At 46.6% G+C, this 25,773-nt stretch overlaps 1 protein-coding gene across 1 annotated transcript in view; it reads left to right on the top strand.

The window, feature by feature from the left end:
- The first annotated feature begins 3,914 nt into the window (after positions 1 to 3,914).
- The window catches only part of LOC144098818 (uncharacterized), a 60,606-nt gene continuing 38,747 nt past the window's right edge, over positions 3,915 to 25,773 (top strand). The window contains 9 exon segments of the mRNA XM_077631707.1: positions 3,915 to 4,104; positions 6,602 to 6,775; positions 13,468 to 13,689; positions 14,924 to 15,008; positions 15,235 to 15,356; positions 19,942 to 20,089; positions 21,119 to 21,242; positions 23,146 to 23,286; positions 24,303 to 24,465. Of these exon segments, the coding sequence (XP_077487833.1) occupies positions 6,614 to 6,775; positions 13,468 to 13,689; positions 14,924 to 15,008; positions 15,235 to 15,356; positions 19,942 to 20,089; positions 21,119 to 21,242; positions 23,146 to 23,286; positions 24,303 to 24,465 (1,167 nt within the window). The 5' untranslated portion in view covers positions 3,915 to 4,104; positions 6,602 to 6,613.

The raw sequence follows: 25,773 nt of genomic DNA, 5'->3' as shown, positions 1-25,773 counted from the left end.
GCTCCAAATGCTTGTGAAGAGGCATACAGACCGATGTTTCCATGACACCAGACATAACTACTGTCTTCACGAGTCCTGGCTGCTTGTCTTAAGTTAGCCAGAAGGTGTGTACGGTCACATGCACAACATCTCTTTTTGGAATGCATGCCACTAAATGTGCATGTGGTACAAGCCGCAATCCTGGATATGGTCGATAACATTGTCAAGGCGCTGGCCAGAAGAGGATAGCGCAATACATGGAGCTGCAGCCCATGATGCAGTTCAATAAAAAGGTGCTAGGCGCTCCACTGAACTCAATTAGTCGACATTGCTTTTGTACCCGTATACAATCCTATTTTTCATACCCTTGTAACCCATTCCCATCTCTGAGCCCATTCCTCGTTGCAACCTTTGTCATCTGCTTGGCTTTCTGCCTGCCTGCCTCTTGAACATCACGTGACAGTGTGGAACTTCTGCAAAGAATGTGCAAGCACATTCTGTGTTTTGAGTGGCAATGACCCCACTTGTCAATCAACAACTTTATTTGAAGATTCCGCCTGAACACTATTAAAATCTCCTATACAATAGGTGTAATGGTCACATGTAGAAACAATATGATGTATCGATATCTGGGAAATCTGCTATTATCTGGCTTGAAATGTGTAGAAACATATCAAGCCAGGCATGCAAAATCAAAGCAGAAAATTCTTTTTAAATTGGATGCCTTCATGTTTTGTGGTAGCTCTGGTATGGCTGCATTGAGTGTGTGGGCTCCTTTAACAAGCATGAGCATTTTGAAGACCTGAAATGTACCTATATTCTTAACGACTTAATATGACAGTAATGAGTCGAAAGAAGTATAATTGGCACCTTGAAATCAGTGCTTTCAATGTTGATGCATGAAGATCCTAAAGAGACTGCATAATTAATAATTGGCAAAGGCAGGAATTTTTTCTGCACAAATTTTCCCTATGCTGGATCATAATTGGTGCCTGGAAAGGGTAATTACTACATCACTGCACGAGCTCTTATGTATAGAAAAGAGAATTGATTGCATTTTTTTTCATGCCCTCTATAAATGCATTGCACCATTACTTCCCACGTGGTATGTAAAGGGAAAGGCAACTGAGAGATGCGTGAATCCAGTAAAAAAATTGGAACAGGTCCAATTGGGTGCTCCAATTCATACAGGTTGGTTTCAATTGGAAACCTGAGTCCTAATGGGCTTCAAGCATCCCAACTGGAATACCAGTGGGGCTCTTCAAGTTTCAACTGGGCCTCCCACTTGGTTTGTGGAATTAACTATAGGTCCCAGATGGACTGCCGGATTCAATCTGGCCGATTCACTTCTAATGTGTAAGTCAAACTGGCTCTTAAGATGCCATTAGATGAGAATTAAACACAGTGGGCCACCACACAGGCCCATTGGTTGCATTGAAGACATTCCTGATTGGCCAAGCACTAGTAGGAAGAGACTCCCAGCTTGTAGCCTGGCTTTCTTATGGGTGGAACACCTAGAAAAGATGCTACCCGGCCCCTAACCAACCTTCACTCATTTGTTTCTATACAGATAATTGGAGTATGGCATCCAACTCATCAGTTGGAAGCAATGGATTATTCTAATTTATTGTGTTATTCCAGCAGGAAGTCCCAGTAGGATCTTCCAACTGTTTCCAAATACACAGCTGCGAATTATTTTAGACTCGCTTACGAGCTCCTGTGTGAAGCATTGAGTAAGGGGCGCTATACAGCCAAAAAGTGTGCGTGGTCAAGAATGCAAAAATGTAACATTAAGCGTAATGTGCACACAAGGGCTCACAAAAGACTTCACGGTCGGGGATGGAGACATTGGCATCAGTAAGTTCATTCGACGGTGAAATGGCATGAGGCAGTGCAGATGAATCAAAAGCATATGTGTGTTGTCAAAAATAAGCGTGAAGCTGGATTGATTGTGAAGCTGTCTGGACATGCTGTTCAAGGGAAAGGGTTTGTCAGAATTGACATATTTATCAAAGAGACATAAGCGGCTAATTAGCCTCTTATGTCTCTGATTATGTCACACTCTTAACAGTGTGACAATTTTCAAGAGACCACGGAGCGAAAAGTTTTGCTTGATTTCAGTGATGCTTGCATTTCAGTCATAGTTGCGCACCATAAAGCTGACAGCGCTATTCTGAACGGACTCTAGCTCTGTAACTAAATAAGTTTGTGGAGACCTTACTTGATGAAGCGAATTCTATCTGAGGGCAGGTGAATGTTAAGTATATGGATGCGAGTAGGCATGTTCCAAAGGTTACGACGAATAAACCCAAGCGTTCACTATTGTACTTTGGCACAGATGGGTAAGATGCACACAAAGATACTTTCGGGTAAAATCCTTGATACGGCGCAGTACTGATGAAATGAGAGATGTTGGAACAGTGAGGTAATTACATTTTTGTATAAAAATATTAGTAGCTTATTAGTCTCCTTAATTGTTTTCATTGTCAGCACTATTGCCATAGTTGTGTTAAATGAAATCACTACTCAGCGAGCATAAAATCCTCTACACCATTTACGAGAATAAGTGCCAATTTTGCAATGAATGTCTCAATCTAGAACATAGTCTGGGCGTGCCGAAAGAGCAAACACATCTCCAGAATAGAATACCCAATGCTCATGCAGTGACAGGAGGAACTGGTCAGCAGCTCGGAGCCCGAAAACCAGTGACGGCTAGTCAATAGGGCACTGCATGTTTGGCGGCCAATCCAATGGAGTCGTAGACTGAAGGACTCCACCCATAAGTAGTGCGTTCTCACAAGGTTTTTCCCTTTCTCCTCAACGAGCACGTATGCCATTTGCTTTGGTAGCAGAGTTTGAATAAAAAGCGAATTGAATAGAAAAATATGCTGTTTACTTAGTACCGGATAACGTTTTTTGGTTTGCAGTGTTCCTGTGCATTTATGTGCAATGCATGCTCGCAGCTGCCAATTGTTTCCAGATTGTTTCCAGATCTGGACTTCCGTTTTTATGCCCCAGATTTTAAATAAATCCTCTGTGCAAAATACTCGCCTAATTGAGTGCAAACAGCGCTCACAAGGTAGAATATTATTGCCTAAGTTGTTTGAGATCTAAATGAACATCGGTAATTGCCTGTATTTGGTGGAAGTGGCGAGAAACTGCTTTCGGCGACGAGCACAGTTTTTGCAAATGCGAGCCAAGTAGCCAGTCTCACAGGCTGCACCACCTACCAGATGAGCGTGCAACTCACAAGCGACGACTTATCAGTTATTAGTGTGTGCTGTTGGCATCACATTTGCACTGCGGTATTTAGTAGCAGAAGCAGTGATGCTCCTTGTGATCTTTATTCCGGCTGGCAGACGAACCCCATCTTCGAAGAGAGCGCGCTTCTCGCTTCCACCAAGCCGAGACGTTGTTTGCCTCGCCGTTCGACAGATGGGGCAGCTTGTGAGATCGGTGCTTTTTGGTGCTTTTTGAGTTTGCAAGAACTGCACTCGTAGCCGAAAACAGTTTCTCGCCAATTCCACCAAATACAGGCAAGTACCGATGTTTATTTAGATCTCAAGCAACTTATGCAATAATATTCTTCACTGTGAGCGCTGTTGGCTCGCTATTAGGCCAGAATTTTGTGCACAGAAATTTTTTAAATTCCGGCACACAAAAACAAAAGACTTTGTAGTTCATCCTCCGAGTCGGCGTCATGCAATCATGCCCGGACTATGTTTGCACGATTATGCCGAAAACGGGAGCTAAAATCATGTCATATTCCACAAGGGAAGGCTTCGGAAGTGTCGATGATCGAGGAAAAACTTCTACATTCTCACTGTTAGATCGAAACCGAAACTGAAAACGAAATTTTGACGTGTGTGCCAGCGCTCTACAGCGGCGACCGGCGAATGCTAATTGGCCAATCACAGAGCTACAACTGGTACGTTACAGCGGCTGCGTGTTTTGAAGTGATTTCGAACGCTTTTGCGTTGGTAACGGCGCTGTAGGCTGTAGCATGAGCCTCGTTAAGTAACGTTGCTGACATTCAAGCCTCGTTCTATTGTAAGTGCGCAGCGCGAGTTATAGTGCTTGTCGTGTAATTTGCGTTTGGCTCCAGCCCATGGAGACTTGACATAAGTGAGTACGCATATTTGTATCTTCTACCTGCCTTAGGGTTATTCGAACGCGTATGCAAACGGCGTTCCATAAACCATTAAACTAACGATGACATAGCATTTTTAATATCGTCTGCCTTAGTTTGTGAGCAGCAGCAAAACATTTACCATATCATCTTCCTTTGTAAGCAGTAGCTGACCTGCTTTGTGGAAAAGAAAGCTTAGTTGACAGGTTTCCAAACTGAACGGCTTCGCCATTGTTGACAAACGACCGTTTTGCATTACACTGGTGGTAAAAAAAAACAAAGGCGCTTCAAGCACGCTTTAACTAATCAACAGCACGTAGTTTGAATAAAGTGTGCAATTAACTGATTACAGAAACAACACGACAGACACTGCTAGGCGCACCTCAGTGAACCAGCTAGCCCGACAGTGTTGCAATTCATGAGGCCACCGCCTCCAGCACTTTGACATGTGAGAAGTAATGAAACTTCCTGTGCTTACGGTGTCATTGCTTTTTGTATTGTTAATTGCTTAAGGTGTAGGAAACGACAATGGGCTCATTGGCATTGCACGTTCGATCGTAATGGCACGGCTAATTGCGAGTTTTTGAAATGTTGATATTCCATTCATATTCGTGGGGCGCGGGAAGCTTGGTGTAGGATATTATGTCTGCTTCAGAGGGTCACTATCTTGCTGACCGACTATTCATAGCCCACAAGTTCTGTGGTTCAGTATCTTGATGTGCGCTGTTTCGCATATCGGAGTGGGCAGGCTTTGTGTTCGCTGCTCGCCGGTTTTTGCACACGCTATGACTTGGTGCTACGCATCAGAATTTCTTGTGTGAGGCTGCCAATGGTTACGGTATGCGCAGCGCTCTCTACAGAACTTGAATATCAGTAGTTTCGAAGTTCGGGTGACTCAGTGGCAAATTTGGCTTTTCGCTAATAGCGCGAGGTGGCCTGTTCGATGCCGGCCTCGGCTGGCGCATATTGATGGAGGCGAAATGCAAAAACGCTATTTTGGTGCACAATGAAGAACCAATGTTTAGAATTGCTGTGGAGTCTTCCACTGCGGTGTGCCACATAGCTGCTCTGGCACGTGTAACTTCATTTAAGATAATTACTGAGGCGTTTAATTATCATCATGCGATCATTACGTGTTCTTGAATTGAATCGTGGATAGGCTGAGTGTGGGAGGTGGAGATGCCGCCCTCTCCCTCAGGCAGGACCTGTAAAGTGTGTGTGCACAACACTATGCCGGACTACAGGGAGAGGTGGTTCCGTCTTTTGCAGGTTGTGGCAAGTGTGCACAGTACGACTCTGCCAGACACTTTTTTGTCACGGTTGGCCTTCTAATGCTAATTTACTAAAAACGAACGAAAAAGCTCTTGTTTCGTATTCTGTACCACCTGATAAGAGCTGAACATGTAACCTGACAAGTGAATATGGCTGCACCTCTTGTGAAGAGCACCAGTCATGATGTACACATGCCAGTTAATTGTCATGCTGAGGGGATAAAGTGAGACTTCGCATGTTATCACATTGAAGACAAACTGGTGTGTTGCTGGCCAAAGGAACTGGAATCTGCTGTTGATTTTCGCAGCAGTCGGAAAGAGATGTACAGTATGTGTGTCTTACTTGGAGGGGACATTATAAATATTTAAACCAGCTCTTTAATGTGGAGAAAAGTAGGTTTTACTGTGAAGCAGGAGCACAGCTTCAGGCCCCTCCTCTTGAGCTCTCTGCCCCCATTTTTGTGCATTGCAATGAAACCTGCTTTTCTCAAGTTAAGAGCCGGTTTAACCATTCGTGTGTTCCCTCTGAGTCTGACACGTACAGTACATTTGAAACATTATTGTAACCTACAGTGGTGGCTCAGTGGCTATGGTATTTGGCGGCTGAGCATGAGGTTGCAGGAGGTTTTTTTGGTGCATATTGATGGAGACAAGATGCAAAAATGGCTGTATCTGTGTTGGCAGAGCATGTTAAAAATAACCTCAGGTGGTCAAAACAATCTGGAGCCATCCACTGCAGTGCCTCTTTCTCTCTACCTTCTTTCACTCCTTCCTCCATCCCTTCTCGCACAGCATGGTTCATGTGTTCACCATGAGTGAAACATTAGCTGCACCTTTCCTTTTGGCATTAAACATTTCCATTTTTGTGTGTTCATATTCTTGTCATACCACAATGTGTGATCATGTGGTTACTGCCTTGAGCAAACAGGTTTTAACACCTCTTGTCAGATGCTGTGATAATATCCGAAGAAAAAGAAAAGGTGAAAAATAGTGCGTGCACCAAGAAAAGAACCCACACACAAGGGTGATGCTGGAACTGTCCCAGCAAGAGGCACTCCAGCCCTATGCTGGGACAAATTTGTGCATTTTAATTCCTTGTTGTGGAACAGCTTCACTCTGTGTGCTGAGTGGAGCTTCAGTGGAACCTCTGTGACCAATTTTTCCAGTATATTGCTGTGATGGGCAACAGAATTTATTCCTCATTTGTTGATGTGTTCTGCAGGCCACAGGAGACATGAACTGGGCAGAAGGAGCCTGGAAAGATGGGCTCACGCCACTTGTGCTTCGGAAGGTCGAAGCCTTCGAGCAGCAGGTCACTAGGCTGCAGAAGGACTGCCAGCAGAAGCAGACTCAGATTGACTACCTGCAGCAGCAGCTTGACAAAGAAAAGCGCAAGGTAACCTTCCTATAGATGGCTTGCAAGTTGGGCACCTTGCTGGAGCACGCGCATAGCTTCTGCATCGCAGCATGAAGCAGTTGGTGATGGGATTCGAAAGCATGGAGGTTTTCACTGTGCCCTTGGTCCCCAACATGACGGCCGCTGTGATGTACACCATTCTACAAGGAGCATACAGGAGAGGGAGACTTCCCGCAGTTGCCATCCTTCTCTGGGCTGTTAATTAATCCGGCATGGGGAGCAACGTCTGGCTGCTTAGCCACTAGTCAAGTGCATGATTGCATTGGGATAACAAAAGCTGCAATGTCCTCTGGCCAGCACTGGTTTATCTTGGGCGGCAGCAATAGTCAATGAAAACGGAAAATTGCTACCAGTGTACACTATGCACTGCGTGCTAGATCGAGGTTTGAGTGCAGCAGCGTTTGTTTCACCCACTTTCCTGCTGACTCCGAATTATGTTGGCTGTGGACGTCACTGGTGAATAGCCAGCTTGAAATTTTCACGTATGTGCAGTGCACTTCGTGGGTGGTATGTGGGCTGAAAGAAACCCACTGCGTATGATTTATTTGGGACATGAATGAAGCGCAATGCCTGGCTGATCTAGTGACTCGGTGCATAATTTTATGAATGTAGGCTTTTGAATGCTTTAGGCAAAGTTGTTTTAATTGAATAGCTCAAGATGCAGGGACTCTTCATATCTGGCGACCACTTTGTGTTGTCAGCAAACATGTCAGAAGTCTGGTGCGTTTATACATTGCCATACAAAAAAAAAAAAGTTGGCTGCAGTAAATGTGAAAATAAGCAAATTAGCGCACTGCATGAACGGAAGTGGTGGCACAAACTTTTCACCTGGTTACATGTATGGATAACTTTATTTCAGAAAAAGAGGTAGAGGTCTTTGTAGCTTGAGGTGGTTAGGAGCTCTCGGGCCCTAACAACCTCGATGGCTCGCTCCGTGGCCCAGCGTTGCATGACCAGGTCTGACCTGAGCAATGCATCCTCACATTGCTCGAGATTAGTGAGCGGCAGTTTAAGTGGAAGATCTGCTGGGCAGCCCCAAAAAATATGTGGTACTTTGGCTTGTGCACCGCACCATTTTCATAGGGGGAGAGTGTGTAGCCGGGTACACTGCTACGTACTGGTCAGGACTAGGGAGGGAGTAGGTCTGGAGCTGCCTCCATATGATGTCATGTTGGCGGGCGAGAGGTTTGTGTCAGTGTGGGGACACCATTCTCGCCATGCTATAGTGCTGGGTGATTTTGTGGTGCGGAACCATGGAATCCCTAACGGAGTAGAGCTCCCAGGGGATTTGAGGGAGCCCATCCGCCCCGGTCAGTAAGGCCTTGAGCTATGGCATCATGGGCTGCCTCGTTACCTTAGAGGAGGGAGGTATGAGCTGGTGCCCATATAAGCTAGAGGGGGGTGAGAGAGGGTATGGGGTAAGGACCTGAGGATATCAAGAACTGCAGGCGATATCCAGCCTTTCGAGAAATTTCGGATAGCAGTTTTTGAGTCGATGAGCCCTTCACTACGGCGTTCCTCATAGCCCGGATCACTTTGGGACGTTAAGCGCCCATAAACTATTAACCGATTATGTTTTTGCCACTGGTGGAGGCAGGGGCAGGGGCAGTGGTGGCTTCTACAGCCTCCTCCAGCGCGGCAGATTTGAGATAGGTAGTGGAAAGAGGTAGGCCCTGGTTGTTGACCACCGCTGATAGGCGGGCAGTGTGGTTAAGGTATCTGGCATTGTGTGTGTGGACCACATTTTCTCGTTAGCCGTATTGGCTGTGAAGGGCTTTAGCCTGTCCCTTCCTCTTGCTGTCGTGATGTTGGAGTGGCATGTTGTAAAGGATGGTGAGGATTTTGAGGTGTGACAGAATTGAGGGAGGGATATCTGTCTTGTCTCTGAGTGAGGAATCATGTCCGATGTCTAGCCTGTTGAGCATGCAGTGGCCTGTGCGAGTTTGGGCAGAGCAGCTCATTTACACAGTGATGTGAGCCTTGGACAGTTTGGGCAGAATGTTATAAATTCCCAGTTGGAGGAATCAGTGTGAGCTCTGCTGAATGGAATCCCCAGGACCGTTTTGTAGACGGTTCGCATGGAGGCATTAATGTGTTGTTCCTCACGAGGATTGAGTTTCAGGTAGCGTGTGAAGTATGCAATACGGCTAATCACGAATGCCTGTACTCCCGCATACTTCAATGTCTGTTGCTTATGCATCTGATCGTATGGATGGTCTGCATGGTGCCGACCCTTAGTTTGGCTATTTTGTCTCCGTTCTTAGTGTTATTTTTGGTGAGCATACCGAGGTCCCAAATAGTGGGGACCTCTGGGATGTGCTGACTGAATGCATAAATGTTAACCCCTCCTTTCAGGTAGCGCCTAAGATGAGGAGTTCATACCTCCGAGGGGAGCATGCGAGCCCTGCTGCAGTGACGTAGGTTTCAATGACATTCTGCATAGAAGGTGTGTGATAGGTTAGGGATTTGTGTTAAGAGATCCAGGAGTGGGAGGCGAGAGAGATTGAGGAGGAGTGTTGATGATAGGGCCGATCCTTGTGGGTTGCCGTTGCCGTCCACTGGGAAAGGGGGCGAAGAGAGGCCACCTGTATTGATTTCCAGCTTTCTATCGAGCAGGAATGCTCCAGTTTAGTTGTAAATTTTCTAGCCAGGTTTAAAATACCGCAGATTGGTGAGTATGGTTTCGTGGGAGACGTCAAAGGCTTTAGTAATATCCAGGCCCAGAATTGCTTTAGAGCCTGCTTTGGGGTTAGCATGATGTCCCTTGAAAGCTGCAACGTGACGTCCTGTGTTGACAGGCACGTATGGAAGCCCGGCATAGTGAGAGGGAGGAGCTGGTTATCCTCAGAAAGAAAGTGAGGCTATTGTGGCCGACATGCCGCGTCAGCTTGCCCGTACAGAAGGTGAACGAGACAAGGTGGAGGTTGTCTATAGCGAGACTTATGCCGGGCTTCGGAATGAAGGCCACTTGGCCGTGTTTCCACTCCACAGGTGGCCGCCCTTGTCCCAGCATTCGTTCATCAATGCAGTGATGGCTGTTATGGATGTGTTATCTAAATTATGAAGGGCTTTATTGGTGATATCTTCCTGTCCTGTTGTGGATTGGGTGCTTAGTTGTGTGAGTGCTGCCCGAACTTTCGCTTGGGAAATAGGAATGTCAAGAGGGGGAATTGAGGCCGTGTTATAAGGGGGAATGGGGCTCTCGATACCATCACAAACCTTGCGGAATGGATGACTTCCTTCCGGAAAGACATCAAGCGGGCCACCGACGAGTTGCCAGAGGAAGCCACTCAGGAATGCCTGGACAGCCACCTTCATCACCTCTGGAGAGCTCATCACTTGCTTCAAAATAGATGCAAAACCCCAAACATAACCGCTCCCTCCGCCCAAATTAGCACAGCTAGATCATACGATTCAAGAATATGCCAGCCAGCTAACTCAGCGGCAGTAGGGGCAGGCGTGCGATCGCATGAATGGCCAGCTAGGCCTCTCACGCTCATGGCACTTCCTTCGATGCCTCTTTGATCCATCTGGCCACAAATCCACGCAATGACAATGCCTAGCCCCAGTTACAAAGTGTGCAAAAAATTACAGCGGTGGCTACGAATGAAGAGAAAAAGCACAAAACATGCATGGGGCAAGATATTCCATCATGCATTGTAATGCATTTGTTTTGACTGAAAGCACATGAAATTCAGTGTAAATTAAATAGTGCCAGTCACTTAGCAGATGCATAATTGTCTGTGCCCCTGCCCAACCGGGATTGGAATTCAAACACTGAGACAGCAACTTGGTCTCCTTAAGTGGTAATACTGTTACTTTAATGTACCAACCTATCAGTTTGTGCAATTACACAAACTCCGATGTTCGTGAACAATTAAGTGCTGGCGAGAGCAGAGTAGATAAGCATGCGTGTTGGTTTCAGTGAATTGCCTTGCATCGCTCGTGGTATGAACAACCCTATGCGAGTGGCTTGAGGGTCTGACTTTCAGTTTTAATGCACGCATTGCCGCAACCATCGACATTGCAGTGATCATATGTGGATTCATTTCGGTTGCTCAGTTCATCAATTTGTGAATGTGGTTAGTCTGTCGTACGTACCTGCTGCTTTTAAAAAATTGTCGCACTTGACACGGTCATGCAGGCAGCGAGCGCATCCATGCACTGTGCTCCTTATAGCTGGATGTGGCTTCATTATGTGCATGTATTATAGCTGGTGTAGGAGTAAGGGGTGAACCCAGATAATAATAGGCAAGAAAAAAAAGGGAGGAAAGGTCTGTACTTAAAGTGACAGCAAAATGAATTTATTATGTTGGTATACTGTCGACTAAGGTGTCGAACACAATTGACCAGCCATTCTCCAGGAAGTCCTTTTTCTTAATAATGCAGGGAAATATTTGCAAGATGTTGGGATACCATTGCATTGGCCATCATGAAAGCCACTATCTGCAACTTTCTAATGTTTCACACATCATTGAAGCCATGCTGGCTTAAGCCGTAGGTGACATCATTAGGCAAGCCAGCATGATGAAGCCAAGGATGTAGGTCATGTGACAATGAGCACCACCCATCACTTGCTATCCAGAGTTTTGATAGTGTCGGGGATGGTGCCGCACTGAGATTGGGGAAAACATATACGATTGAAGGTGGTTTCTTGTGAAAAAAAAACTGCGTCTGAAGGAGCATAAAATTTAGCAGTGACTATGTCCAGGGTCTTTTGATCTTTCTGTTCTGGACGTATAAGGTTTGCATAAAATTATGAGAAAGCTCCATGTGCTGCCAAAAGTGACTGTGCTCAGTTGATCAGAGGACACGGTCTTAAGTTTGAAGAGAGACAGACCGGCACCATTTGGCTCACGCACACCCTCAGAGTTTGCCAGCCTCATGAGCATGCTGTGCAAAAAGCACTTGGAAAGCATTGAACTTGTATCACCTACTTGCACTCAACTCTGCGTTCAGTTATAATCAACTAGGTGCTAATTCCTTTGTGACGTTCCTAACATTCCAGTGAAAGGATTACGTCGTCCTAGAGTGGCAGCTTACTGCCCCTAATTAATACCAACTCCTCCTCTCATAGTGACTAGCTTTGTCTCTGTGATACCTTGGGGGAAGTTTCATGAGTAATAAAGTAGCCGCCATGCTGGCGTAGTGTTTATGGAGCCTGGTTGCTGACCTGAAAGATGCGGATTCGATCCTGGCCAAGACAGTCGCATTTCGATGGAGGCGAAATGCCAGAAACCCGTGAACTGTGCTGTCAGTGCCCTTAAAGAACCACAGGTCGTCAAAATTACCCAGAGACTTCCACTACGACATCTTTCATAACCGAGTCACTTTGGGTCGTTAAACCCCATTAACCAACCGCAGCGGTGGCCAAGTGGTTGAGCATCCGCCTCGTATGCGGGAGGTGCGGGGTTCGATCCCCAGTGCCGCCGGGTACCCACCGGTGATACAATGGGTACAAGCTTTCCCCTGGTCTGGTGCTCGGCTTATTTAGGGTGAAATGCTTGGGAAATGGGTCTCTGACCCCACCTTGAGAAAAAGAAAAAATACCTTGTGACATGGCGCTCTTTGGCCATAGCTGCCCTTGCGCCATAAAAATCCATAATCACCATAATCATCAAACCCCATTAACCAAACCAAACTATGACCAGCAAACCTGTTGAGGGACCTCGCTGTGGCCTAAATTAAGAATGTCAACTTTAGCTACAGGAGGCAAATGTACAAAGTGGGAAATAGTTGAATGTCCCTGATTGAAGGCAGTAAGGTGTGATGCAGTGAACGTCTTGTGAAGGTGTTTCATTCCTGACCCTGTGTAGGATGAGTAGGATGCTAAGAACAGTGTTCATCAGTGTCATGATGATGTCTGAAAAAGAGCAGTGAGCTCGTGCAACACTGCCACTACGGCAGCTGGTATAGTACCTCCTGCTTTTAGGCAGTCCCTGTGAGGCTCAGAATGCTGCTGTAAATTTTCAACTTAATCCAAAGAATAGAGCTGTCAAATTTTTCAAGAAACGTGGTTGTTCAGTCTGTTGTTCATGCTGCTGGCCCCCTGTTTGTGGTGTAAGAAATGAACTACAGTGGAGGTCATGTTGCAAAATGAGCGTGGAGTGTGCAAGACAGAAGTGTTGAGATATCTGGTTTACACCTACATTTGTGGATGAGATTTATACTTCCTGCTTGTTTGTAGAAGGAAGGAAACATTTTGAAATTATAATTAATGGCAGCGTTATTGGGGCAACAGGGTCATAAATAATAGAGGGTCTCAAATTTTTACTAATAAAGTCACAGATACGAGATCATTGGGTAACATGCATTTTTTGTGTGCAGATTGCAATATGTCATTTAATTTCATGCAGAACAAGTCTTTGTGCACTCCCGAAATAAGGTACGCAAGTTTTTCTGTTGAGAGGTTTTAAGAAATTTCACTGCAGGAAACTTGCTAAAATGCATGCCATGGCTTTTTGTTGGCATAAAAAAAAAATGGAGTAACAGTAACATTATCATCCCAACTATCGTAGAACTTGAGTTGTAAGGTTTTCAACTCGCCTCTTCAGAAATGGCAACAGCAGTTTCTATTGCTTTTTTTGAAGTGCCAACCCTAGCCTGGTTCTGATACCCAGTGTTCATAGGAGACGTGGTGAAGAGGCACTGCCCATTGTAAACTGTTTCAGAATGATGAGGAGAAAGGAGCCAGCGGTGGGCTCATGCGAGACATGCGTGCCCTGGAAAGCGAGTTGGCTGAGCTGACCACCAAGCACAGCAAGCTGCAGCAGGAGCTGGCAATGAAGGAGACGCAGCTCCGGCAGCTAGATGGCCAGCCGAAGGCGTCGACCAGCCAGCCACTTTTGGAACCCGCCTATCCGAGCACCCCTGTCGGCCGAAGCAGATTTCAGGTGGGATATTGCCAGGTGGAACTTGTGAAAAGAGGTACAGAGAAGGTCATCTGAGCCCTGCTTGCGGATGTTATTTACAAAATATCTTTTTTTTTTTTTGCAGCATGAGCTGTTATAGCCAAAAGTATGCATGACTCCTGGCAATTATTCCTCTCATATGCTGCAAATTTATGGCATTTAAGGGTCAGCCATAGTGGTTTTTCGAACATATTGAATTGATGGTTGCATTCTATTCCCCAGGTTCTAATCTCTATGAAAAAAAAAGTTTTTCAAGGTAGGGAACAGAACAACAGCGAAACATGGCAGGCTGAAACTGAGACTGCGTTGCTTAACATGATGGTGCTGAACTCAATAGCATTGTTGGCAAAACTCTCGCACACATATGCTGTAATAGTAAAATTAGTCGCCATAAATATTGACTTTGGTTTTAAACTAAGTCACAGACGGCTGAAAACAAGCTTGACATTTTTGCAAAATCCGGACGGCGATTGCTGTGTGTATATGCTGTTGCGACCTGCAGCTTTGCCTAGCAGTACCACCCAGAGTGAGGTGACTGAACAGCTGAACGATGAAATGGATTTGTGCAGAAATGAAGTCCTCCATGACTGCTTAACTTGGCAAGAAGAATTGGAAAGAGCAGGGCCTGCAGGAACTGTTTTCTTAAAATAGCACGAGCTCCGAAAAATCTGCGCAGGCAGGCGGCTGTTACAAGCACAGCCATCGATGGTGCTTCTGTTACCCAGGTCGCTCTTCCCGAGCAGTGGGAAAAGGAATAGCTCCTGCAAGCCTTATTTTTGCATGGATAGTTCTTCAGGAGGCTCTCTGCTTTGCACGTAGGCCTGCTGTTGTCTGAATCATTTTCTTCTTAGCCATTTTCGTTTTTGCCGAGTCATTATTTGTCTGCCGTCTCCCTCCTCTCCCCTGCAAGTGAAGGGGGTAGAGAGGGACTGTTGACATGTTGTAGTGGAGAGGGGCATTCCTTTAAACACCACCCAGCAGGTGGAGGCTTCACACAGATGCCGCCACTGCCGCCGGGCAGTTTCCGCCTTCATGGCCCTCCTAATGCTATCACGTGAAGTATAATAAAAATAGGATATAATCTGACTCTCTAGTAGATCAGGATAACATTTGTTTCGTAGTCAATAGTTTGTGCAACAGCTATGGGCCATTTGTCAGTACTGTGCCTGCAAGCTTTGTTGACAGATTTTTGGTGTTCATTTTTCGTATTGAACAGCGGTGTGCCTATGGGGACACTCCAGTGACCCCTGGCTATCGTGACCTCCAGAGCAAGGTTGCTGAACTGGAGGCGAAGCTGAGGGGTGAGTATCTAGCGTACGGCGGGGAAACCGAATCTTCTTAGTTTTTTGTTTGCTAGAACGCTGGTGACAAGACGACCTGGTGTCATTTTGATGCATAGTTGTAACACCTAGAATAGAGCAGTGGAATGCCTGTGGCGATTTCAAAAGTCTCTCGTGATTACCGTAAGAAAGGCTAGTTCTGTAGGTTGTTTGACTGCTGTGTGTTGTTGCGCTGGCACATTTACAGAGAGGCAGGATGGCAACCAGCCAGCATCTGTGCCGAGCACCCCCGTGAGGGCGCACTCTCTTGACCGCAGCAACCACGAGATGGACCGCCTCAGGAACGACAATGTTCAGCTGCGGGGTCAGGTGGGTGGTCCTTTGCTAATAATCGAAAAAAAAAAAAAAAAAATGTTATATATATAGTTACGACGAAGTGGCCTCTCGTGTGAAAGGACGAACGAAGAAGAGGTTAATGTGGCTCCCTGTTCGTGTTGGTGCTCCCTGCTAGGAACTCTTCATTCTAACCCCCAACGCTTTTAAATAAATGTAAATAGTGTTTCCCCGTAACATCCTTGGTGGAGGTGCTGGGTAACCGAATTGGGGTGCCTCGCCCTGGTTTGGGCTGTAGCTAAATTCTGGCCATACTTGTTCAGGCGTTCTTTTTCTGTTGTCACGGACCACCGTGCCCTTTGCTGGCGGCCCTCGCTGAAATACCCTTCCGGGCATCTTGGCCGCTGGGCGCTACGCCTTCAGGAGTATTCGTACACTGTTGTGTACAAGTCTGGACATCTTCATAAAGATACTGACTGCCTGTCTCGGTACCCTGTCGAGCCACCTCATCTCAGTGACACTGACGATATCCCTTCCCTGTTTGGCAGTGTCACATGTTATGGAAAGTGCATGGTCTGTTGCTTGAGATGAAATATGTGTTCGGCTAATGGTTGACTCTTGCTCTGAATGGCCCTGACTAACGTCCCTTTATGACGAAGGCAGTGACATTCTCCGTTTCCTGCCGGCTTCCTTCTAAAACCTCCATGCCCATCATTGCGTGAGAGCGTCGCTGAAGGGGCCAAAACTTGTTGGCACACTTGCAAAATTGCAAAGCTTTGCCGTTGTTTTGCCATGTATTGGTTGTGCAGGAGTTTCCTGCTTGAACTGTCTGCACCCATTGGTGATTTCTGCCCGTCCTGCCTTAGCTGCACCATGTGATTGTGGTCTCTTCACCACCAGAAAATCGCTTCTTCAAATAGAATGTTTTCAGTGCTTTAGCTTCGACATAACTGCAGCGCGAAAAAAAGACGAAGTCAATGGAAGGAAAACACTCACGGCCCGGACAATCGCTGCACTCACAACTGGATTTATTTTGCCAATGCATGGGAAATATAAACGTACCGCCGTGCATGCGCTCACATAGTACAGAAGAAAAGGAGACGTGCCAACGACAACATAGCTCTTCTTAGCTCGTGCCTCAGTTCCAATACCATCGACGTTGATGCCGTCTGTGGTGCAGGCCATGGCAATGTGCCAGGATGCTGCGCCAGTAACAGCATGGTGCGTTTATATTTTGACGAGAGCGCCAACGTCAATGGCTCACTTGGAAAACTTGGCAGTGTGCCAGGGCACTGCTGTGGCTGGCTGTGAACAGGGTATGTGTTGTAAGAAAGCTGGCGAGACTGTGAAGAAGAGACATGGGCCATGAGTTTGCGCGTGTCAAAGTACATGCACTCAAACACTGGACGAGAACCTAGTAGTTTAGGCAAGAATATCACAAAAATTCTTTACTTCCACACCACAGCTAACGCTAAAACATTCGCGGTACACACGTGTAACTGTCCTGTGAGTTTTTTTATGTAGAATGTTGTCCCACACATTTGGGTAACCTCTTCTGTGTTATTGGTCATGAACTCGGCAATGGTGCAGTTGTGTCTCGTGCATACCGTATTTAGACGACTGTAAGTCGACTCGAATGTAAGTCGACTCGAATGTAAGTCGATCCCCCCAAATCGCATGTCCGAAAAAAAAAAAGTTGACGCGAATGTAAGTCGACCCCTCCAATCGTATGTCCGAAAAAAAAAAACACCGGTGGAGCGCTTCAAAAACGAAAATTTATTGCATAGATGGGCTATTCATCCTCACTTGAGTCATCTTCAGTGGTACTGCTGCGATCCCACAGCACATAGTCCTCCATGGAAAGCCCGCACTTCCTAAATGACCGCACCACGACATCGCGTGGAACGGCCGCCCAAGCGGAAATCACCCACCCGCACACAGCCGCCATGGAGGCTCTCTTCACGCGCCCCGTTTGTGTAAGTTCCCGCCCTTCTGCCGCCAGCCACTCGTTGTACTCACGCCGGAGCAAGTCCTTGAATGGCTTGTTAATGCCAACGTCTAGCAGCTGCAGCTGCCCCGTCAGACCGCCGGGAATCACCAGCATATCTGTATCTTCTTTTCGGAGCTCTGCTTTCACTTTCGCGGTAAGGTGGCCGCAAAATGAGTCCAGCACGAGGAGGTTCGGAATGCGATTTTTGAGGGATGCCCCAGGCCTCATATGCCCCACCCGACGGTACCAATCAATAACTGTCCGTCATAAAGCCTTTTTCGTTCACTTGCACAATCACACCTTTCGGGAACATTTCCTTTGGCATAGTTTTTCTTTTGAAGACGGTGTACGGTTGGAGCTTTGTGCCATCTGCCAAGCATGATAGCATAACAGTGAACCGAAGTTTCTCGTTTCCCGTCATGAGAAGCTTGACCTCGCGTGCTCCCATCACGCTCACTGTTGTGTTGCTCGTCATGTCGAAGTAGACGGGAGTCTGGTCCGCATTGCCGATTTGGCCGAGCAGGTATCGCCGCGAGTCGCGGAGCTTGAGGTAGTGCCTATGGAAGGCGAGAACTTTCTCCTCGTAAGCAGCAGGCAGCTTCTGGCATACACTAGTACGCCGACGAAGAGAGAAGCCAGCCCTCTTCATAAATTTCGAAGCCCAAGCCCTGCTGGCTTTGAAGTCTTTTCGGAGTATACCAGCTTCCGCAGCAAAGACCTGGCCTTGTTGCGTGATCATTTCGCATGTAAATGGAGGGGACCGATCACGTATTTCGGTGACATACGCTGCAAGCTTGACCTCCAGCTCCAGTCCCGACTTCGGCCCGCGGAAACCTTTTCGCTTGGAGTCGCAATCGAAAATTTTGTCTCGCTGCTTCCGCCACTCCCGCACCAACCGATCAGAAACGTCGAACTTGCGGCCCGCCGCGCAGTTGTTGGTTTCTTCGGCGTAAATGATGGCCTCCCTGTTGAACGCTGCAGTGAATGAGCGCCGAATGCTTTTCGAACCTGGAGAGCTCATGGCGAAGCACGCGGCCGGCAGTCGGGTCAAAAGCACCAACTCCAAGCACCACCAAACAAAGAGTGATCGGTGTCGGGGCGTCGACTCTTCCAGCAAACATCAGCATTCCCCAGAAGCGCCGCTGTTATGTATTGCGCAACCAACTGAAATAGCGGCTCTTCCATCTGCTAGCGACACTCCCGGGCGCTGGCGCAGACTCCGCAATTGGAACAGCGGGAAAGTGGCCCTTCCCACGAGTGAAATGAAATGAAATTGGTTTTAGGGGAAAGGAAGTGGCGCAGTATTTATCTGAAATATCGGTGGAAACCCAGTTGTAAGGGAAGAGATAAAGGAGGGAGTGAAAGAAAGGAAAAACGAGGTGCCGTAGAGAAGGGCTCCAGAATAATTTCGACCACCTGGGGATCTTTAACCTTCTGTACTGACATCGCACAGCACACGGGCGCCTTTGCCTTTCGCTTCCACCGAAACACTGCCGCCGCGATCGGGTTCTAACCCGGGTATCCTGTTCAGTAGCACTGAACCATCGCGGTGGGTGCGTAGTAAAAATAAAAAATGAAAAATCCTGGCCAAAAAGCCCGCGGAATACCTGAATGCTACGCTTGGAGCCGTAGAGCAAACAAAAACTTCTAACATCGCAGTAGCGTCCCTGATATATTGTTTTTCTTGCTTTTATTGGCAGTTCAAGGTTTCGTTTCGATTGTAAGTCGACCCCCCCACTTCGGAATTTTAAATTTCAAAAATAGGGTCGACTTACAATCGTGTAAATACAGTATGCTGAAGTTATGATCCTTTCCAAACCAAGAAAAATATTGGTAGGGTTTTAACGTAGTTAAACCATGTAGACGTGTGAAAGAATGCATTTAGTCTGGTTGGCTCGCTCAAGGTTTTGCTTTGCTGGGTCATCAGCAAGTCCGGTGACTATATTAGACTTGGGTGCAAGGTTGATCTGATCTGTTTGCACGCAGGTCGAAATGGATGAAGGTGACAATGTGCAATCCACTGCGCTAGATTATGTTGCAGTTTAACACTGCAGATGAAGTTGATGAAGGTGACGGTGTGCAATGCACATCGCTAGAGTATGTTGCAGTTTAATAAGACTAGGAGTGATCAGCTGCTGCGATAGCATAGTGCTCACATGCAGTGGCCAGTAAAGCTGATCTGTTCACTCCACCGTATGTCCAAAACGTAGCCGCAGCAATATTTATTTTATTTCTGCATGGGCTCTTGCTATGCTAGGTTTGACCAACATCACGCTCCCATTGGCTACACCTGGTGCAACGCTCCTCCAAACTTACCCGAGCGTCTTCCCATTGGCTGCAGATTGTGCGGCGCTCCTCCAAACTAACCCAAGCTTAGTGCTTTTGCTCTAGAATCATCTTTAGCAGTGCGATCGATCACCTGGCTGCACCGGGCCACTCGCAGATGCAGATAAGGACAGCGGCAACATGAAAGAATGGCACACTCTTCTCAGTAGAATAGCGGACCTTGGCACAGATGTACGTCTCTGTTTTGTCTCGCTACTCAACAGTTCGTGTACACGGCCCACTGCACGTTTGCGTACTTGGTGTGGATTATCTCGTCTTTTTCCCCTCCTCGCCATTGGCTGACAGGTGCAGGAACTGGAGCAGCGTGCTCAGAAGCTGAACAAGCAGATGGAGTGCCAGACACACAACAGTGAAGCTGCGCGCAAGGCTCTGGAGCAACGGTGCCGCGACAAGGAAGCCGAGCTCAAGGAAGAACTGCGTCTGCAAATGCAGGGTCAGTGTTGTGGCAAATGTATTTTGATGCAGAACATGCAACAAACTGGTTCTGCATTGTAGCAGGTGACACCAGGAGCACTCTGTGCACACTGACTCATAACGCTGGCACTAGTCCTGGCTGCACTGCGCGCAGGACTGTGCGCAGAAGTTTGTATCTTACCTGTGGACATTTTGTAGCATTATTGTGTGCATACATATCCACTTCGGGTGTTCTACTGTTGACGTTTTCCTTGAATGCATGGAAAACTAAGCTTGAGCTAAGATGATCTACGCACTGCGTTTGCTGACTCGAACAGTGCAGGGCTGTTTTGGGGCCTTTCAGATTGCAGAACACCAGCCGCATGTGTCTAAAGGCGTGTGTGCTGTGTGCATGTGCATGTGTTTTCTTTTCGATTGTCAATATCCTGGTCAGACTGCACATACATGTCGGTGGACATCAGATTTTATTGCCTTTTTAAAGAATGCATCAGGTCTGCAGCCAAAGTTTTATTGAAAATCAAAGACTGCTCACTGTGCTCCCACATACTTGCCTTTCAAGAATATTAGAGCAGTTTTCTAGCTCTGAACACCCTTCCAAGTTAGCTGCTTTGTCTCCACTCCTTGTTCCCAGCTGCCTAGAACCTCATCTATTTTTTATGCTTCACCATGAGACTTGACATTTTGGTTTAAATTTGTACTCTGCCAGGTATGTATTTTTGTAAATGTGCCTTATAAACCGTTTTTGCATATTTTTGAAGACGTAGAGGCCTGTAGCACAGGGCGTGGAGAAAGGTCATAAAAAAAAAAGAGCTGTTGGACTTAAAGCTGCAAATGTTTGGTATGTCTATGGGATTGCCCAGACTTGAGAAATGAATTTTTAATAATGCTGAGAACTAAAATGTGCTTAGGTCTGAGTATGTTTTGTTTATTCAGTTAATTTGAGAAATAGTAGTGTTAGCCCATTTGATTTGTTCAGGGACTGTCTAGCAGATAAGTAGACGCGAATGCCGACTGGTCAGCTTCCGAGACATATTTTTGAAATTTCCAGAGAGCGACCAGCTGCGGAAGGAGCTGAACACCACCCAAGCTCGTCTCCAGCAAGAGCTGACTGCTGCCACGAAGTTCCTCGATGCCACCAAGGCCCAGCTGGAACGCAGCGAGGCAAAGCTGTCGTGAGTGTCCCTCTGCATTTGACATTGAAGTAAATGTGCGGCAGATTGCACTCAATGGAACTTTGTATGTTGTTGCTCCTTTTTGCTCTCTTTTTTTTTCTTGAGAATAGTCGCCTTTGCTGAGATTAGTTGTAATTTTGATGCATTTGATGTCCCTGGTGACGTAATCGATTGTCTTATTACGACAACCATGTGGGAAGGAGGGCTAGCTGGGAGTGCACTGTCTTCACAAGCTAACCTTCTAAAGCAGGGATTCTCAATCTCTTAAGCCTTGGGGAACCCTTTCAGCTTTCAAGAGGAGCTGAGGAACCTCGCGTGTCTTGGCTTCTGTCCCTTCCTTCCTGACATACATGCAGAAAGGAGCATGCTGAAATGTGGCACCTCGTGAAATGCGTAAATTCTATCGATTATGACTGGCTGCTCAGTGAAACAGTCTCCAGTGAACAACTGCTGTGTGGTTAATCCGAAAATAAAGTTTGTAAAGGAAAGGTGGGGGTTAAGGCATGCAGAGATTGATGTACTCAAAGTAACACTGAAGAAGGTACTGGGGAACCCAGTTTCAGGACCCCTGTTCTACAGTGACAGCTGTACTACAGACTTTGTGGGTAGTAGAAATGTGATTGGCGCTGCTTTCACAGTATGTCGCAACCGAAACCTCCCACGTCCACCTACCCCTGAAAGTCAGTGCTGCCCAGTGTTGACAGCGCTCGCTTCTGTTTGCGTCATCCTGTGGTTTACCCCTCTCAGTTGTCGCGAGCCTCATTGCCCATGGAAACTAGCTTTTTGCTTTGCGTGGCACGTGCATTCATTTGTAGCATGATCTCACGGCCGCGTCGCACTGTCTGGTATTGTGACACGAGGTGGTGCAGACATGACGAAAGCATGACCGGTCCGACAGTCTAATCCGACAGTCCGACAGTGGACGTCAGTTTGGCGGGGAGGGTTCATTACGCGGGGAAAAAGTTTCCTACAGGTTTTTTTTGGAAGGGTCCAGATTTCGTATATCTCTGTCCGTCCTTCCCTCATCAACAAACACACACGGTCAGACGCGTTAGTGCCGCTAGTGTTTAGCATCGTTCAATTTGACGTGATCCGCAGTCGGGCAATTTTGTGCTAGCCAGGGGCCGTGGCCAATAGCCGCGAAATAACAGAATGTGCTGAACACAGGCCCTGAAGGTCAGGTGCGCGTATTTTTTTGGGAGGTTAAAAACAGGACAGTGACCAGTGTCTAATGTGAATGTTTAAGCTTAGAGCGCAGAACGTCTTGGCGCTATGCCAAGTTCGCAGAGCGTGCCCCCCCCCCCCCCCCCCCCCCACCTCTCCTTTCACCCCTCTGCAGGTGGTCTCCTCAAAATATAAAAAAAATGATGTTATCGGTGGGCACCCTGCCCAGGTGCGCTGCCAAGGTCTGTGCTGGTCCCCCTCCCTCACTTCCCCCCACCCTTCTGGCTGGAGCTCTCCTCGAAAGATAACAAACAAGCTGTAAAGTCGGTGTCCGGCAGCATCTTGGCGCACTGCCAAGCTCTGAGCGAAAACTGAGGAACTCGAAAACTGAGGAACTGAGGAACTCGTTGGGGTGAAAAACAAAAAAAATGTAAATTCTGGCAGACAAAAGATGGGGGGGTGTCATTATGCGAGAGTGGGTTCATTACGTGAGTAAATATGGTACTATCGCTTGCAAGCACAAAGTGAGGAGCAGCAAAGTTCGCTATTTTTTAAGCTGGTTTTTTGTAGAAAGGTTATTTTGTTGAAGTTCACGGATTTTTCGGGCTGTTCGATTATTTGGACCACAATGCAAGGCAGCTTTCCTTATCTTGTTGTTCCTTTTGCATTGTTTGTTTTGAACGACATGAGCAGTGAACAGGGTCCGTGAAATAAGGTGGCCTTTCTCTTCTTCTCATAGGAGCCAGGAAAGTCTTGTGGCCGACTTGCGGAAGCAGGTGTCCAACCTGGAGCAGCAGGAAAGGCAGTCGTCCATCCAGCTGGCTGACCTGAACCGTGCCCTCAAAAGCCAGGAGCAGGGCACAAAGGCCCTGGAAGCCAAGTAAATGTTTTCAAGTTTGCCTCGTGACTTCGCTCAGAACATGGTGGGGGGGAACAAAGAAATCTGCTCGTTTTTTTTTTCTTGTTTGCCAAAATAACCAGTTTCTAAAATTTTTCAGAGTAACTCTAAAGCAACGGCCAATACTTGCTGTTTCTCACCAGTTCGTTCTTGTAACCTGTGCCTGCGGCTGCATCCAGCTGACACATCATTAAAGGGACACTGCGGAGAAGTTGAAGTTGACTTGTATTGATAGAATATCGTCTCCTAAATTACCAAATGCCACTCTTGCATAAAGCAAAGCTCCGGTAAGGTAGAAAGAAGTAAAATGGAGGTATCGCCACCACAGGCCAATCTCGCAAGTACAAGCGTGATGATAGCATAAAAAAATAATGCATTTCTGAGGCTGACAAGTGTGCATGAAGGTTACATGTCTGTATGTTTAAATAAGTTTTTCTTTTGCAAAAATGTTGGCATTTTTATCACGCAAGAAAGCACCGGAAGCTTTGCTTGCTGCCAACATTGACTCATAGACGGCCGGCTATTCTTTGTATCCAGTTAGTCCAGCTTGCTCAGCTCTCATAAGCATCGCATGGTCTGCGGGGCTTAGGTTACTTAAGTGCAGGATGGAGTTCTTTCAAAGATTCATAGGAAAGCTGGTGCAAATGAAGGGATGGCTGATAAAAGATGCCTGCAACGCTCGGCTGGCATTGACGTTATTTTTTGAACTTACGTCAGTCCAGAGTTATCAGAGTGGTGAGATTAAGTTAAACTTCAGATTCAAATTTCTCAGTAGTAAAGGTTTCTCCTGCCACCGGAAAAAGCTTCAACAAAGCCACTGGTTTTATTGAGTGAATTCAGCATTTTGAGAGCGAACTTAGCATTCTATTTCAGCGGCGCTGTCACTCAAGTTGGGAATTTTTAAAATTTCTCAGAGCTCCTGTGTTGATTCCCCATGCATCATGGTGGTGGGAAACCGCCAATGTGTACAGTCACTGAACTGTCTCGTGTTCTTGCAGAAACGCTAGCATGGAAGTCAAGATTCGGGAATTGGAAGCAGCGAATGACACCGCCAACCGGGAAGCTCATCGGCTTGAGGCTGAGCTCCGGAAATCAGCACAGGATCTGGAACAACGCTCACAGGACCTGGCGCAGCTGCAAAACCTGTTGGCCAACACGAAGGTCAGTGCAGTGTCATGACAGTTTTGCAGAGCTTACGATGCAAGGTCAGCACATTGAAGTGCTGCTTGCCAATTCTATCAACAAAAAAAAAATTCAGCCAGATAATACAGTAAAGAATATACAGAAAGCGGCACACAGGACTTAGCGCTACTCTTGTATGCCGCTTTCTTGTGTTCGTCTTGGTTGCGCTACAGTTCTTTTGCTACAATATGCACCATCTAGCCCAACAAAAAGTTCTTCTATAGTAAAACCTCATTGATACGTTTTTTTAATTGTGGGAAGAAATGTATTATCCGGGAAAACATATGATCCAAACTGCCCGATTTTGAAAAATGTAACTGTTAAATGAAGCTTGAAGACATTTATTGACAATTTCACTTCATAAAAATTTCGATTGGCATTTCTTGGCACAAGGGCTGAACAGATCATATTCCAGTGCATGCTGAATTCAGTCCACGTTCGCGCTGTCTTTAAATTCGTAACGGCAGTGATGAAAGTAACCAAAATCTCTTCCTTGTCATTTTCGGATGCTTCGCCCCTTTCCACCCAAGTACTGTGGGAAAGCCACCGCAACGGCTGATTGTCGCAGTGTTTTTGCTTTAGCTAGGCTTGCCAGACCCTGCTCATTCATATACAGGGTGTCCAGGCTAACTTTAGCCAAGGGTTAAAAAGTAAGATATTTTAGGTAGGCCAGGGAAACCACATACATACACCTACCAACTGGCATGCGCATCATAGGCAATTTTTTCTTTTACAATTAATTAATTAGCAATTAAGATAATTTTTCTAAATACGTAAATATTGACTTTAGACAGCAAATGTGAATAGCACATTTGGAGAGCACCTTCAGAAACCCCCATTCTATTTATTTGTGATAAAGCCTCACATGTAACAATTTTCAGAGCTTCAAAGAAAGCCAGCGAAATAAAAAAAAAATCACGTTACTAGCACATTCGCACGTCACGATTGTGCTGCTCTCAATCTTGGCTTGAGTGAACGAAATCAGCTTCTGGCAAGGCGCGGTGGCCCCATTGCTCCGGCAGGCCGATATATCGATGATGGTTGCGCTGTCGCGCTTGCAGACTGCCCCGCGTGGGCGTCGCAACCACCACCGTTGACATATCGGCCTGCCAGAGCAATGGGGTTGTCGCACCTTGTCAGCAGCTGATTTCGTTCACTCAAGCCAAGATTGAGAGACGTACAATCGTGCCGCTCGAATGCGCTAGTCACAAATTTTTTTCTTTCGAGGGCTTTCTTTGGAGCTCGGAAAAAAAAAAATACATGTGAGGCTTTCTTTATCACAAATAA

Source organism: Amblyomma americanum, chromosome 7, assembly GCF_052857255.1.
Source record: "Amblyomma americanum isolate KBUSLIRL-KWMA chromosome 7, ASM5285725v1, whole genome shotgun sequence".
Taxonomy (NCBI): domain Eukaryota; kingdom Metazoa; phylum Arthropoda; class Arachnida; order Ixodida; family Ixodidae; genus Amblyomma; species Amblyomma americanum.
This window is presented reverse-complemented; position numbering and strand designations above follow the sequence as displayed.